This window comes from Erpetoichthys calabaricus, chromosome 13, assembly GCF_900747795.2.
Source record: "Erpetoichthys calabaricus chromosome 13, fErpCal1.3, whole genome shotgun sequence".
NCBI lineage: Eukaryota > Metazoa > Chordata > Cladistia > Polypteriformes > Polypteridae > Erpetoichthys > Erpetoichthys calabaricus.
This window is the reverse complement of record NC_041406.2, coordinates 50631461-50647711: the sequence shown is the minus strand read 5'-3', so window position 1 is coordinate 50647711 and position 16251 is coordinate 50631461. Positions and strand designations below refer to the sequence as shown.

Genomic DNA, 16251 nt, shown 5'->3' with positions numbered 1-16251 from the left:
TAAACTTTCCAACGAATACCTCCCTGCTTCATTTATCCATTCAAATTAATGCATGAATTATATTTAACCCCAAGAATACCTCATAGCTTGAAGACTGCTTTTACCCATTCAGTTATAGATGATCTCCTAATGAACTGGGAACATTTGTTTCTTTTCTAATTAAATTTTTATTAAGTAAAATTCCAAAGGGACATAACCATCAAATTACCAAGGTTTTGAAGTAATAATAAAAGTAACGGACAGACTAATAATACCAGACACCTAGCACCCAACCATGAAGCAAATCTCTCCTGTGATTAGTGCTGGGCGGTATACCGGTTCATACCAAAAACTGTTTTTTATTTTTGTGATATGATATGGATTTTTCTTATACCGTAACACCAGTTTAAATAGCCTAAACAACGTTCGGAACGTGGCGCAGCGGGAAACTGTTTAAGGGGGGACCTTTTTCATTGCTGCACTGCTAAACACACATACAACGGAGTACACGCGTTAGTGGAGGTATTGAATGGTGAAAATAGACAGAGAACATTCCGAAACTGAAGCTGTAGCAGATGATAAAATTGAACATGATGACAAAGAAGAACTTTAGCCGAAAAAAGGAGCCATGTCTGTTGTCTGGAGGTACTTTGGTTTTAAAAGGTCAGATGTGGACAATTATTTTCAAATGTGTGAATACTGTTTCTATACTACTGGATAATAGTAGCTGGGTACTGTGTAATAGTGTGACGACATGTTGACTTTATTCTTGCCGTTTATGTTGAGATTAAAGTTGACATGTTGACTTTATTCTCGTAATTTGTCATTAAAGTAGAACATCGTAAACTAAACTTCATCTTAAAATGAATATTTAATTTACTAGATTTTCTCTAACCCCATCATAAGTTATGTAGCACATTAAATGATGTGTTAAGTGTTTCCCAAGCCATGTTAATCGCTACATGCTTCTTAAACTAACTTCCTCTTGCACTAAGAGGAGGTGCAGGCAGCGATCACCACACAGAATACAGTAATCCCTCCTCCATCGCAGGGGTTGCGTTCCAGAGCCACCCGCAAAATAAGAAAATCCGCGAAGTAGAAACCATATGTTTATATGGTTATTTTTATATTGTCATGCTTGGGTCACAGATTTGCGCAGAAACACAGGAGGTTGTAGAGAGACAGGAACGTTATTCAAACACTGCAAACAACATTTATCTCTTTTTCAAAAGTTTAAACTGTGCTCCATGACAAGACAGAGATGACAGTTCTGTCTCACAATTAAAAGAATGCAAACATATCTTCCTCTTCAAAAGAGTGCGTGTCAGGAGCACAGAATGTCACATAGATAGAGAAAACAATCTCTAGCAAACAAATCAATAGGGCTGTTTGCTTTTAAGTATGCGAAGCACCGCGGCACAAAGCTATTGAAGGCGGCAGCTCACACCCCCTCCGTCAGGAGCAGAGAGAGAGAGAGACAGATAAAAAAATCAATACGTGCCCTTCGTGCTTTTAAGTATGCGAAGCACCGTGGCACAAAGCTGTTGAAGGCGGCAGCTCACACCCCCTCCCATCAGGAGCAGGGAAAAAGAGAGAGAGAGAGAGAGAGAGAGAGAGAGAGAGAGAGAGAGAGAGACAGAGTTTGTTTTTCAGTCAAAAATCAATACGTGCCCTTCGAGCTTTTAAGTATGCGAAGCACTGTGCAGCATGTCGTTTCAGGAAGCAGCTGCACAAAAGATAGCAACATGAAGATAATCTTTCAGCATTTTTAGACGAGCATCCGTATCGTCTAGGTGTGCGAACAGCCCCCCTGCTCAATCCCCATACGTCAGGATCACAGAAAGTCTGCGCAAGAGAGAGATAGAGAAAAGTAAGCAATCTAGCTTCTCAGCCATCTGCCAATAGCGTCCCTTGTATGAAATCAACTGGGCAAACCAACTGAGGAAGCATGTACCAGAAATTAAAAGACCCATTGTCCGCCGAAATACACGAATCAGCAAAAAATCTGCGATATATATTTAAATATGCTTACATATAAAATCCGCGATGGAGTGAAGCCGCGAAAGGCGAAGCGCGATATAGCGAGGGATCACTGTACATTAATTTCATGATATTCCTGCTCCCTGAACATTTAGAATGCTAAGATAAATACTTGATATCATTTTCATGATGAAATGCCATTAAAGCATGTATTAATCATGTGGGGGCACAGTGGCATGGAGGTTGCACTGCTGCCTCGCAGCAAGGGGGCCCTGGGTGTTCCCTGCTTTGAATTTGCATGTTTTTCTGATGGGTTTACCTGGTGTGCTTCAGTTTCCTTTCAAAGTCATGTAGGATGTGGGGTTTTGTTATGCTATATTGACCCAAGTGTATGTATTACTTGTATTCACCCTGCGATGTGCTGGCGCTTCGTTCAAGATTTGCGCCAGCCTCGCACACAATGCAGGCTGGGATAATTAAATATGGCATAATTAAACATGTATAACGAAGATTTATTTTAAAGTTCTGAACACTCTGTGGTCTATGTTTATAACTAGTTTTAATTTCACAAAGAGGTTTATCATGTGGTGATTGGTTATGAGAAGGAAGGATAGGAACTGGGAGTTTGGTACGTCAGACAGAAACAGCACGCATGCAATAAAGAAAGCCCGCTCAGTCCGACCACCAGATCACGAACCCAACATTTATACAATATTTAAGTTAAACCTGTGCAATACGCATTCATACATCCAGTTTTTGGAGCCTTGTCACACTTGCTATAAAGTTCTCTACACTGAATGTACACCAGGGGACCCCTTACTGCAAGGGAGCAACACTACCGCCACACTACCATGAATGTTTAATACCTGCTTTTATGCATTTCCATCATGAAAATGATATCAAGTATTTTTCTTGGCATTCTAAATTTTCAGAGAGCAGGAATATCATAAAGTGAATGTATTCTGTGTGGCGATTGCTGCCTGCTCCTCCTCTTAGTGCAGAGGAAGCCAGTTTAAGAAGAGCGTAGCAATTAACAACTGGGTCGGGGAACACTTAACACAAAATATTTAATGTGCTACAATAGTTATGACGGGGTTTGAGAAAAACACAGTAATTTAAACATTGATTTTAGGATGAAGTTTAGTTTACGACATTCTACTTTATTGACAAAATAAACTAGGAGAATAAAGTGGAAAAGTCGACTTTAATCTCGACATAAACGGCAAGAATAAAGTGGAAATGTCGAGAATAAGGTCAAAATGTCGACTTTATTCTCGACATATAGTTTTTTTTCCTTCTTCACTGTGTCTGTAGTTTTTTTCTTCACCGTGGCCCTAATACACTTCCGTAGGGCTATACCACAAATAGCATTATAAATGCAAGTTGCAGTTTTATTATTTATGCATATAGCTTAGCTTGAAGGAAGGTCCATATTAATGCAGTTTGCCTTAATGATGGTTCAGTTGGTAAAGATATCATCACCAAGTTGCACTTATTTTATTTTATTTTAATTTGGTGAATACTGTGTAATGCACCTTGGCTTGAAGTCTTGAAGTAATAGTATTATTACTGGAAGTTGCACTATTATTTATTTTATTGTTATTATTTATTAGTTTAAATATTATGCAGTTTAATGATGGTAAAGTTGTTTAAAATGTCACTTTAACATGTCAGTGGACAGAGATTATTAACATTAACAGAAAGTGTAGTTGGTTTACAAAAAATGTTTACTATTTACTCCTTTTCTAAGACATGTTCAATGCAATAGAACTTTTGACAAGCACCTCTGGATATTTTACTAAGTCCAAATGCCTCTTTGAATGGTTGAAAATATGTTGTCAAAATTATAGTTTAAGGTTTTTGAAAAATTTGTTCAATAAAAAGGTTCTATATTTTGACTACAACTGTCATACAATGTGATTCCTTCTCTTCATTAGTGCCACCCCCTTGAAAACTATCACTTTATGGGGCCATGCAAACCTGTATTAATACTTGTGTGCACATTAAAATGTCTTTTTGTACAATGTACAATTCTCATGACAGTGGAATAGGTTATTCTTAGCCAGTCTACTGCAGTAATTGCAGTGGAAAATGTGGTTAACATCCACTCATACCTGGGAAAAAAAATACGGTTGAATACCATGAAACCGGTATAATTTTGAAAAATACCGTGATACAGAATTTTGGTCATACCACCCAGCACTACCTGTGATAGATAAAAAGGAAGCCATGGCCGAAACCCTAAAGACTGAATTAAGTGGCCAAGAGCATCTCCAGCCAGCCAGCCCCATACCAAATCTATGAGTTATTGCCACTTCTTGATAATGAAGTCAGATAACTCTTGAAAGCTTAAGAAGGGTTAGATTAAAGAAGGAGGAATTCCAGTAGGAAACTTTAAACAGACTCAGATTCCAGTAGGAGCCTAGAACTGTCTCAGCTGAAACTGTACCCAGTGCTTATAGCCTCTAATGGAGGGAAGATAGCAAAAAAAATGGCGAGATCAAACAGAAAAAAAATCTGGGAAAGAAAGGGAATCTTAATATAAAGAACAGAAAAAGAAAGGTAGCTACAAAGAGCCAGTAACCAAAGACTAGTGGACATTCCCAACACATATGCAGAAATGTGCCTAGAAAATTTCAGCGAGCAGAGATGACAACTGGGATTCTCAATGATACCAACTAAGATTTTTACTGTGTATCTGCTGGTGCAGTCATTCATGTTGTCATTCTGTTCATCTGTTGTTAACTTCTGCTCTTAAGCATCAGCTTAAAATTTGTCCTCATTTCTTTAACCTGTTAGAGCTTCTGCTCTCTCTGAGAGCATATACTGTATTAACATATTTGTTTTTTGGTCATTATTGCTATCAAGCTCCTTTTATTTACCAAGTGGAAATCTCCTGATCTTATCAACCTGGGTTCTCCTAAAAATGTCTTCCACTTGGGGCTCTCAGCAGCACAATTTAACAAGGCCGCCACTGCCACCTGGGATAGAGCAGCAGGCAATGTTAAGACCCTGACTTTTAACCTCCCATGACCTTTTCATGTAACATTTTGCTAGTGATTAAGGTTAAGAGGGAGGTCCCTCCCTCTCACCCCCACCTTTCTAGTATTTTTTTCCTTTTGGATATTATTTTCCCACTCAAAATTATTTTGATTATTAGCACAACTGATTGATCTGAATTATCTAGGTATACCATTTTGATGTAAACATTTGGTTGTTCATGTTTTTGAACAGTGTTTGGAGCTGGGGTGAGGAGATCATTTTAATTTTATTTTAGTATCATTCTGTTTAATGCAAGTGGAATTTTTTATCTACTCTGCTTTACATCTGTGTTTCTTAACCACTGGGTCACAACCTGGGTTGCCATTGGTGGGTTTTAAGAGGCTGTTTCAGCTACCACCAACTGCCACATCGATTAACAGCGCTGCAGAATATTTTATTCCATTTCAAGCCATACTCTTTTCACGATGGGTTACCCCATCCCTCCACTTTTGTAATCACACTCATTTAACCTAGAGGGACCTAATACTCACAACCCCCATTCATTACCAACGTCTTCTGTGTCGTCAGTGAAAAAAGAAGGTAAAACTGGGTTCTGAGACTATAAAGGTGGGGAAAAACACTGCTTTACATGATAAAAAATTATAAAAAAAAAAATAGACATCTGTTAAGGAATACATAAAAATGAAAATAGTATATTGTCATCTCTACCAATTCCCTGTAACCTCATAAATGAACAATGAACATTTCATATGCATATGCTGTGTAGCTTTTTTAATATACGTTTTATTTTTCCACTGTTGTCTTAAGCAACTGAATTGAATATATCAGGTAAGTCTGAAGGCACATTATACTGTATCTATATATGGTAGTTATAACAAATGTTGGGTCAATACTGTTGTAATAATTATGACTTATGTCTCTGTCAAAAAGACAAGCATTTCAGAAGCATTTTAGCTCAAATTAGAACAGTGCTTCTTAGAAGAAAAAAAATCTTGTTTTCCTCTTCATAATCAAATTTTACTTTCTGTGCTGCAGCATCACATCACTGGGACCAAGTCTGCTATTGTCAAATGGCATTTGCACTGGATTTCATGTCACTCACATCAATAATATCAATCAACTCACTAGTTTTAGCACCATTACATTGGTTGCCTGTGTCTTTTAGAATTGACTTTAAAATACAACTAATGGTACACAAAGGTTTAAACTACCTTGCTTCTATTATTTTGGAGTTCCTGTCTCCCTACACTCCAAGTTGCAACTTTAGACCTTCTAATAGTGGTCTGCTTATTATTCCAAGTGGTAAGCATAAAAGAAGTGGTGAGGTGCCATTTTGCCGCTTAGGTAAGGAAGATCCCTTACCCAGACAGGATGCCCTGTGGGAACATAAAGAGAGGGAAGGAGGTCACACCTGGACGGACATCCCAGCCAGAACAAAAGGTTCCTTACCAGGGCAGGAAGCCCCAAATAATGGACATGGACTTCATACCTTCCCTGGCCATGACAGAATAAGAGGACAGGGAGGCACAGTCTCAGAAGGATATTTATTCTCCCCACGTGCTAGACGGCAGCAGCCCGACCTATCAGCAACCATTCATGAACCAGCAGTGAATGCTGAAAGTTGCAGTCCTGCAGCTCAGCCCTGCTGGGGTCCGTGAGTGCCACAAGGGGGCGCTGCAGGGAGTTGCACTCTCCAATTCATTGGATTTCTATATGACCCAGAAGTACTTGCATCGGGCAGTGGCCCAAGCACCAGAAATACTTCCCAGGTCCTGAATAAAAGGTTTCTTTGGTGGCATTTTGTACCACCTCCATCACATGATCAAAGCACTCTGCAGCCACCTCTGCTACTCAAGACCCACTTCATCATATCCTCTGGGAGAAAGCCTGGAAACAATAAGGAGAAACTTAAGAACTTTAATCTTAGGCCAGTGGGAGCTGGGAGGTCTTTTGGCCTGGGAGACTTTAAAGATGATACTATAAGAATTCTACCTTTTCAATAATTATATCTCTGTTTTATGTAAACATGTGTTGATTTATTTTTGTTAGTTAAGAATAATATAAAAAAAAAATCTTAATTTGTTTTTCTTTTCTTGCAGCTTTTCCTTTGGGCATCCTGTAAAGCACTTTGAGCTACGTCCGGTGTTACGTCCGGTGTATGGAAATGTACTACAGAAATAATGCTGCTGTTGTTGTTGTTGCAAAAAAGCATGAATGGTTGCAAAAACACTTCAAGTATAAAGGTAACTTCATATAATTAAAGAGAAATTTGTTCTGTCCAAATCAACAACAATATTAACATTTATAGACAGAAAACCGTAACTAATATTTCAAAATTGATTTAATGAATACTTTTTGAGTTAGTTCCTGTCTTGCAACCAATGCTACTGGAGTATATACAAGTTCCCAACAAACCACAGCGAATACAATTGTTCAGATAATAATGAATTTTTAAATTTTGGTGGACTACTTACTCCTTTAAAAAATGTTGGCCAAACTTCAATTTATGCAATAACAACACTCATTTTTGCTGTAAATGTCATTGCCATTGTGTATTTAATACCATATTACAGAGACAATTTTGTTGAAAATGTGTATTAAACACCAAATTGCTGTTGATAATAGAACATCTTATAATTATAGCATAAATATTAGAGAAAAATTCAGTTCACACAAAATATGATTTATATTCCCTACATGTCTAAGGCTACATTAATGCTACACCTAAAAGTTCTGATTTTTGCCTTACATTTGATTTCTTTATTTGACTGTTCAAAATATTTTTTTAAGAAATCCAAATGCAACAAAAGTGTTTTCATATGTCTATTCTGAATGTGCACTGCATGCACAAAATAAAAACACATTCATCACACAGATGAGATCTAAGATCATCATGAACGGCAACAGCATGTTGGCTGTCATGTTACCAAACCTTGTTTTCAATTCTTTGAATCTCCAAATTTGTCAGCTCATGATGGCTACCGTGAGAAATACAAAATGAAAAATTGTAGCCTTTGTTTTAAAGCATAATTATCACTTGCTATATCAGTGCGTAGACATAAAAGAGGAGCTAAAACAGGTAGGAGTGAGATATGGAGGACTACTGATGGAGAACAATGATCTAACTATTTCAGAATATCAACGTCCAACATGGTTATTCACGTCAATATCTGTCTGCAGACACTATTTGAAAAATATGCACTTGAAGTATGCCATTTCCTTATGGAAACACGTAGCAATTTGCTTGTAATGGCTAGCAACAACTGTACAGATAACAGTGCGTTGTCCGGCTTCTTTGGCATCAGCAAGACAAATGTAAACTCCACTAAAATGCTGACCTACATCTGGCTGCCTCAAGGAGACTCCCTACAGGATGCCCAGTTAAGGAGTGTAAATTAAAATACAAATTATGATTCAAGTGTTCAAAAGCAAACCACATTTAAAGTTCTATTTGTCTGTATCCTATTTAGTACAACATAACAAAATGGTCTAAATCCGACCTGAAAAGTTGTGATTCCATTTTACCCTTTTGCTGTTCTCTAAAAAGATCAGATTCACATCAAATATAACAGAAACAGAAACAAAAATCTTGAATTGAAATGCAGGGTGAATGTTGCCTAATTAAATGTTTAGACTAACTGAGGTTGCTGGTTGTTCATGGGTGTACAAACATAAGAACATAATAAACCTAGTGTAAATGTATGCTTTTTGCTAAAGCAAACTTAAAAGTGAACTTAAACATTTCATACTTATTTTGTTGCAATAAAGGAAATGAAATGATGGAAAAATTAGCTAAACAAAATTGTTTAATTATATGTTAAAGAATAAAAATTTCAAGTGTATGCTGCAAGGTAGTTTAAAGTAAAAGAAATGAATAAATAAATATATTAAAAACAGAATTATGTACTGTACTGTTTAAATCAACTATTAAAATATGAACACAATATTAAAGCTAGGCTATTAATTAAAAGGTTTTTATTACCTGTGCCCCTAAATCTTGAATTTCCTTACAAGCTTCTGGAAACACATCAGAGGCAATGACTGGATAACCATTTTTCAAAAGATTCTTTGCCATTGGTCTTCCCATGTTCCCTAGCCCAATAAATCCAACTGGAGTTTTGGAGGCCATAGTCCGAGAAGACACTAAAAAAAAAAAAAAAAGTTTGTTTTTTTTTAAATTAAGAAGCTTTCTTGACACAAAAAATAATAAGTAGAAAAGTAGACAAGTTGCAAGTGTTAGCACAATATACAAGTACAAAATTCCTATTTGTCGTTCCCCAACACTCTAGTCAATATGAAGCCATACAAGGGGGCCAATAAGACTGTTGCTCAAGCAAGAAAAAAAAAAAAACACTAAACAAAGAGGCACGATGGAAGACAGTGATGTCACACAAAAGCAAGTCCCCTTTTACTCCTCAGAAACATAGGAACCTACACGTCAAACTGTAGATGAACTTGCTTCACCTAAGCAGCCCTACAAAAACTGAAATGTGGTGGTGATTCACAATACCTGCCTCTTACAAAAAAGAGACAGGTCAGGTCGGGGAGCACACACTGGTACACCCACCATATGACAAAACAGCTTGGGATCCGGTTGGCATACCCCCAGGGCAGACACACGATCCAGTCCCACCATCCAGAAATGACCATCTACCTGTCGCAGGCAGGTGTTACATGAGCGTCCCTTTGGCCTGGTTGAGCCACTCAGGTCCTCAACAATGAGAATCCTGCGAGGCAGATCACCCTCAGGGAATCGTGCCACACAGCTATAGTGCCATAACTGATGCTCCCTTACAATGCAGGTAATGTGCCTCATTCGGGACTCCATGAGCAATCACTCATTCAATACAAAGTCAAACCAGTGGTACCCAAGGATTCTCTGACAAGACCACTGGATAGCGTCCATGTCTCGCAACCATAGAGCAAGAAAGGAAGCAATAAGGCTCTAAGGACTTGGACCTTCATCCTTTTGTATAGATATGAAGCACCACACACCCTTTTCCAGCAACCTCATGAACCCCCAAGTTGTCCCAATCCGTCTACTGTCTTCCTTGGAAGAGTCACCAGAGACATCAGTGTCACTACTGAGGTAAGTATACCTCTAGACAAGTTCGACACTCTCTTTGCAGACAGACACACTGCTGATGGCTGTGCCTCACAGGTCATTAAAGGCCTGCATCTTGGTTTTAATCCAGTACATTACCTCATGATTGTACTGAGGGTGACTTTTACTTTATTAAATAATAAACATGACTTTTACCTTCTTAAACACAACCATTCAGCTGTACAATGCACTGAAAGCATATGACTAACAGAGAGAGCTGAGAGAAAGCAAAGTGAACAGAGTTGTGTATCCGGGAACTGTAATAAGTAAACATTAACCACATTCCTATTTTTGTTCATTGTGATAAAAGCCTCTTAATCAAAGTGTTCATTGGGAATTCAAGTTACATAATAGAGGCAAAAAAGTCTTACATATTCAACCAAATGAAAATGCTATAAGTAACATGTGTCATAAAATGTAGCAATGTATAACAAAAACATATTTCAATTTTTTTCACCACATCTCCTTAACATTCCTGCAAAAATGGAGGTCTGTACAGAAGTAAGCTAACTGAATTTCTACATTAATTGGTAATGAATGTAAGATAGGTAATTATAAAATGTAAATGCTTTCTTTTTAATCGTCATGTGCCTTTTTGACATTGTAAAAATCTACGGAGAGACAAAGGAGTATGACTGTGCTACACAACAAACACTGCAGGTAGCTGGCATCACCTAATTAATGAGTGCTCGTGTCTGCTGGCCCTACAATGACAAACATTTCACTGTTTACCAACATCATTTTTGTAAGTTTTCAGGGTTATTTTTAAATTGTAAGGATTTCTTTGTATTTTTTTTTGTGAATGAAATGTTTCTACTGATCCTTTTGTACACCTGCTTGATTCCATATTTAAGACTTTCTTTGCTCTGCAGATGAGCTTGATTGAGCCTCTTGCCTTTCATTGGATTTTCAGTGTCCCAGTGTTTTGGTTTTAAAAACATTCTTCTTAGTTTTTTTAATTTGTTTATTTATTATATCATGTTATTTTACAAATCTATCACATATTTTCATTGCTTATATTAGCCAGATATTGACACTAGCAGCTCTTTGTTATCCAAGCCAGATATTTTTATGAATGTGTTTTTGGGTTGCTGTTTGTTTTTATCTCATTTATTTTTTGGAGCTTCTGTAAAATGTAATTTCCCCTTGGGGACAAATAAAGTATAATTTATTTATCTATGCTTTGTTTTGTCAAAAGGAGAACTTTTTTCCTTAAAATCATTTACATATGAAAATGGAATGTTTCCATATGGTTAAGGATTTGGACTTCAAACCCTGAGGTTGTGGGGTTAAATCCTACCGTTGACACCATGTGAGCACAAGCAATTAATTTCACCTTCCTGTGTTCCTATTGGCAAAATGAAAGAAATGTAAGCAATTGCACCTCAAATGTTGCAAGACATCTTGGTTTAAGGTGAATAAGGTGTCAGCCAAATTAAGCAAATAATAAGAACAGATTTAATAAGGTTGTAAAACTTTACTCCTCAGTATTCTCCCCTGCAATTGGCCACAGCAAAGTAATTTTAATTTTCTAAGTTTGGCTGAAATGGATATACAGCATTTTGCAATTAAAAGTCTTCGCGTTTTCTCAGGAGCATTGTATCACTGTCGTGCACAAACGTTAACAGAAGTCCGTAGTAATGACCTAAAAAAGGATTTAATTACGTGGCTTCACTTTCTTTTTTAAATTTACAAATACACAAGATTTAGTATTAAATATTCTTTGTGCCTTTATTTCATAATTCTAAATACGCTAGATTTGACACTCACACTATTGGTCACTTTACACCAGCCTTTAGTGCCCACTTCAAAGTTGTTCTCGATTCTTTTCAGAGCTGTGGATTATTGCAAAGTAAAGTTACCTTATCTGCCTGCACTGTTTCTTATGGGACGGCCTGTGCTATTCCTGGGTAAAATTTACTTAGTTGTGGCACCTGATAAACAAACTACAGAAGTACAGAAAATACCTGTTAATAATACATCTTCGGTTCCAACATCCAGATTAACAGAATACGGAAACTAGCACCTAACAATCTATAAAAAAACCACTTACTACATCTATATCACTCTCGCCCATGTTTTTCCTTACTTTATATTACTTTTATAAAGTATCAATTTCTAGAACTATTCGATTCTTTTTTTTCTGAAAGACATTGAGAGGATCGCAATACAAAGTAATACAGTAATACATCCTTCAATGTACGAAACAGCCTGGCTGTAAATGCAATCAAGACAACAGAAACTCATACGAGAAGTCTGGCAGTCTGCAGCTCAATGGGCAGGTACGCTACAGACGCAAAGACAGACTGATTACTGTCAGAAATCTTCTCAAAGGCAGGTGTATTATTTGCTAATATACTTGACACTTATAGGATTACCGCTTCCACTTTACACCTCTAAAGACTGCTTAGAACTGCTTAACATCACTTGACGTGCTTCAAATATCTGTGGACATTTGCCTCGGCTACGTCTGCAGAAGGAATGATTTTAGGATATGGGGTAGAGTAATTAAAAAGTAATAAATTATTTAAAATAACTAAACATTTAACTCAAACCAGCAATGAGTCAAAACGGTTTTTAATTCACAAATCCCGCAATGAAATAATCAATGAAACATTTTACATTTCTCAAGCGCAACAAAACCTAAAGCGAAATTCTGCACACTAACAAAAACAGAATCAATACATTACCCAGTGCAGAATGGCCATGCTTATGTAACCCCTGCAACAGATTTTTAGTACCCCGCAATACTCCTGCCATGCTACTTTTTGCCTTGACCTCGAGATTTTTTTTTACTGTCGACTGTACTAACAGGAAGTAGGGGGGCGTGTTTATTGACGGAGTTGTTACCTCGCCTATTTGAAATGTCAATCTTAAAAGACGACCAATCAAACGTAGACAGAGGTGGAACATCCTACTTGTATTATTTTCAGTACAAAGTTAAGTGATATTGAAAGTAGCCGCGTGACACTGTTTGTGATATGCGTTTTTATTACTTTAGATTTTTTTCTTTGTTTGTTTTGTTACTTATACTGCAGTAAGAAACTAAATGGAAATATTACAACTCACCGTCTGAATTGTGTTATTTTAATTGGGACAATAACGGCTTGATTCGCTTTGTTTTTATAAATCTAAAAGTCAAATTGAACTTCCCAGGTGTTAAGCCCATAAGAGCACCAAATGTGTTTCATTTGGGCCAAAATATGTGAGTGACCCTATCAGTTTTTGCATTCCAGGAACATAAGTGGTCCATATGGGCCAACCCACATACCCTGAAGGAGCCTATCTGGGTTAGAACAAGCCAGGGCTTTATATAGTATAGCCCATATGGGTAAAAATTGAATTTATGTGAGACCTGTGTGGGCCCATATGGGTTCATTTGGGATTTGTCTGGGGTCTAGGGTGAGACAAGCAAATAAGTATGATCTAGGCCAGAGGTTCCCAACTCAGTCCTCGGGAACCCCTAAAACTGTCTTTTGTTTTGCTTGATCCCTGGGATAGACAGATAACATGTACCTACGCTGGTAGTGACCATGGACTGAGGAATAAAACTTCATTTGAAAAGTCAACATGAGGCAGCCATTTAAAATAACGGAAGATTTATTACCCGATACCAAGAATTTATTAAAAAAAATCAAAACATTTTTTAACTTTTCTCAAACTCAAAATGTCATTTAATTTGTACCAAATTCTATGTAAAAAAATCACTCAGTTTAAAGTGCCCTGAAAAGCAAACGTTTTCCCATCTGCACAATGTTTATTTCTCGCACCTTTCGAGTCCCTTGCATTGTAAAGATAGGAAATAGTGCAACCTTTCACATCATAAATGGTAACATTTTTTAATTTTACTGTGCACCACCAGAAAGAACAAATGTTCTTTAGTATAACCAGTGCTTAACAGCTCGACTCTAGTGCCATCACTCTGGCCTGTACGTATTCAAATACAAAATATCCAGTTATACTGGTGTACCATTTAGGTGTGAGGAGATGGGACAGTACGGATTTGGTGGTGCTGGTTATTTCTATACCAGCGACATGCGGTCAGGGGAGGCAGATGAGGCAGCACCACCAAATCCGTACTGTCCCATCTCCTCACACCCAAATGGTACACCAGTATAACTGGATATTTTGGGCTCTGCCTCATCTGTCATCATGACAAGTAAAAAACTAATAATGATAACATAAAATAAATTTGTTTTCTGTATGATTCCAATAATTTTGATCATTTTTATAGACAGAATTGCTGCTGAATGGGCGTATTTTCTGTTCAAATACAGGGGAGAAACGCGAGGTGTGGCAGCAACGAACCGAGCCTCACCTCGCACTGTGCTCTCCCTCACACACTGGGTTGATGCATGCAGTTGGCACGTGCCTGTTGCTGTCTCTCTGTATGTCGCCAATATAATGTTTGCAGACACGTTTAATATACACCCTGACTTTCCACAGTCTGGCTAATGTCTTTAATGAATGTGTGTGACATATTTAGTCTTTCTGTTCGGACATAAAACCGCAGTGAAAAGGCACAAGGTGAGGCAGACAGTACTGTACCGCACTAAACGAAGCACATGTGAACCCGACAGGTGCTCCTTGCTGTTGTTCTTCTTGGCGATAATCTACACTGCGGTGAAGAGACTTTTAAAACTAAAGCTGCAGCTCGAAGCGGGGTACCACCATTGAGAGAGACGTGAAGAGAGCAAACCAAATGAACAACTTCTTTAACAGGTTTGACCACCCTAACCCACTCTCACTCTCACCTCGGAGTATTGCACCCTCCACACATCCTTCTGCTGATACCAGCATAGGAAAGACATCCCCACCCATAATTACAACAGCGCAAGTGAGCAGAGAGCTGAGGAGACTTCGTGCCAGCAAAGCAGCGGGTCCAGATGGAGTATCGCCACGACTGCTGAAGGTCTGTGCATCGGAGCTGGGGGGCCCTCTACAGCGCATCTTCAACCTGAGCCTGGAACAGGGGAGAGTCCCGAGGCTTTGGAAAACATCTTGTATCACCCCAATCCCAAAGGTATCACGTCCTAGTGAGCTGAATGACTTTCGGCCTGTTGCTCTGACATCACATGTGATGAAGACCATGGAGAGGCTGCTGCTTCACCACCTTAGGCCACAGGTTCAACACGCCCTCGACCCTCTGCAGTTTGCATATCAGGAGAAGGTGGGAGCAGAGGATGCCATCATCTATATGCTACACCGATCCCTCTCTCACTTGGACAGAGGTAGTGGTGCTGTAAGAATTATGTTTCTAGACTTCTCTAGCGCCTTCAACACAATCCAACCTCTGCTCCTTAGGGACAAGCTGACAGAGATGGGATTAGATTCATACCTAGTGGCATGGATCGCGGACTATCTTAAAGACAGACCTCAGTATGTGTGTCTTGGGAACTGCACGTCTGACATTGTGGTCAGCAACACAGGAGCGCCACAGGGGACTGTACTTTCTCCGGTCCTGTTCAGCCTATATACATCGGACTTCCAATACAACTCGGAGTCCTGCCATGTGCAAAAGTTCGCTGATGACACTGCTATCGTGGGCTGCATCAGGAATGGGCTGGAGGAGGAGTATAGGGACCTAATCAATGACTTTGTTAAATGTGCGAATCAAACCACCTACACCTGAACACCAGCAAAACCAAAGAGCTGGTGGTGGATTTTAGGAGGCCCAGACCCCTCATAGACCCAGTGATCATCAAAGGTGACTGTGTGCAGATGGTGCAGACCTATAAATATCTGGGAGTGCAGCTGGATGATAAATTAGACTGGACTGCCAATACTGATGCGCTGTGCAAGAAAGGACAGAGCCGGTTATACTACCTTAGAAGGCTGGCGTCCTTCAACATCTGCAATAAGATGCTGCAGATGTTCTATCAGACAGTTGTGGCGAGCGCCCTCTTCTACGCAGTGGTGTGCTGGGGAGGCAGCATTAAGAGGAAAGACGCCTCACATCTGGACAAACTGGTGAGGAAGGCAAGCTCTATTGTTGGCATGGAGCTGGACAGTTTAACATCTGTGGCAGAGCGAAGGGCGCTCAGCAGGCTCCTATCAATTATGGAGAATCCACTGCATCCACTTAATAGTATCATCTCCAGACAGAAGAGCAGCTTCAGCGACAGACTACTGTCACTGTCCTGCTCCACTGACAGATTGAGGAGATCGTTTCTCCCCCAAACTAT

General features: G+C 38.8%; 1 protein-coding gene across 1 annotated transcript in view; it reads right to left on the bottom strand.

Annotated features, from left to right (window-relative positions):
• Nucleotides 1–12884, bottom strand: part of hibadhb (3-hydroxyisobutyrate dehydrogenase b) — a 156601-nt gene extending 143717 nt beyond the window's left edge. Inside the window, exons 1-2 of the mRNA XM_028818231.2 lie at nucleotides 12757–12884; nucleotides 8945–9105 (exon numbers count right to left, since the gene is read on the bottom strand). Coding sequence (XP_028674064.1) covers nucleotides 8945–9105; nucleotides 12757–12826 — 231 coding nt within the window. The 5' untranslated portion in view covers nucleotides 12827–12884. The remainder of the gene's footprint in view (nucleotides 1–8944; nucleotides 9106–12756) is intronic.
• Nucleotides 12885–16251: the final 3367 nt, after the last annotated feature.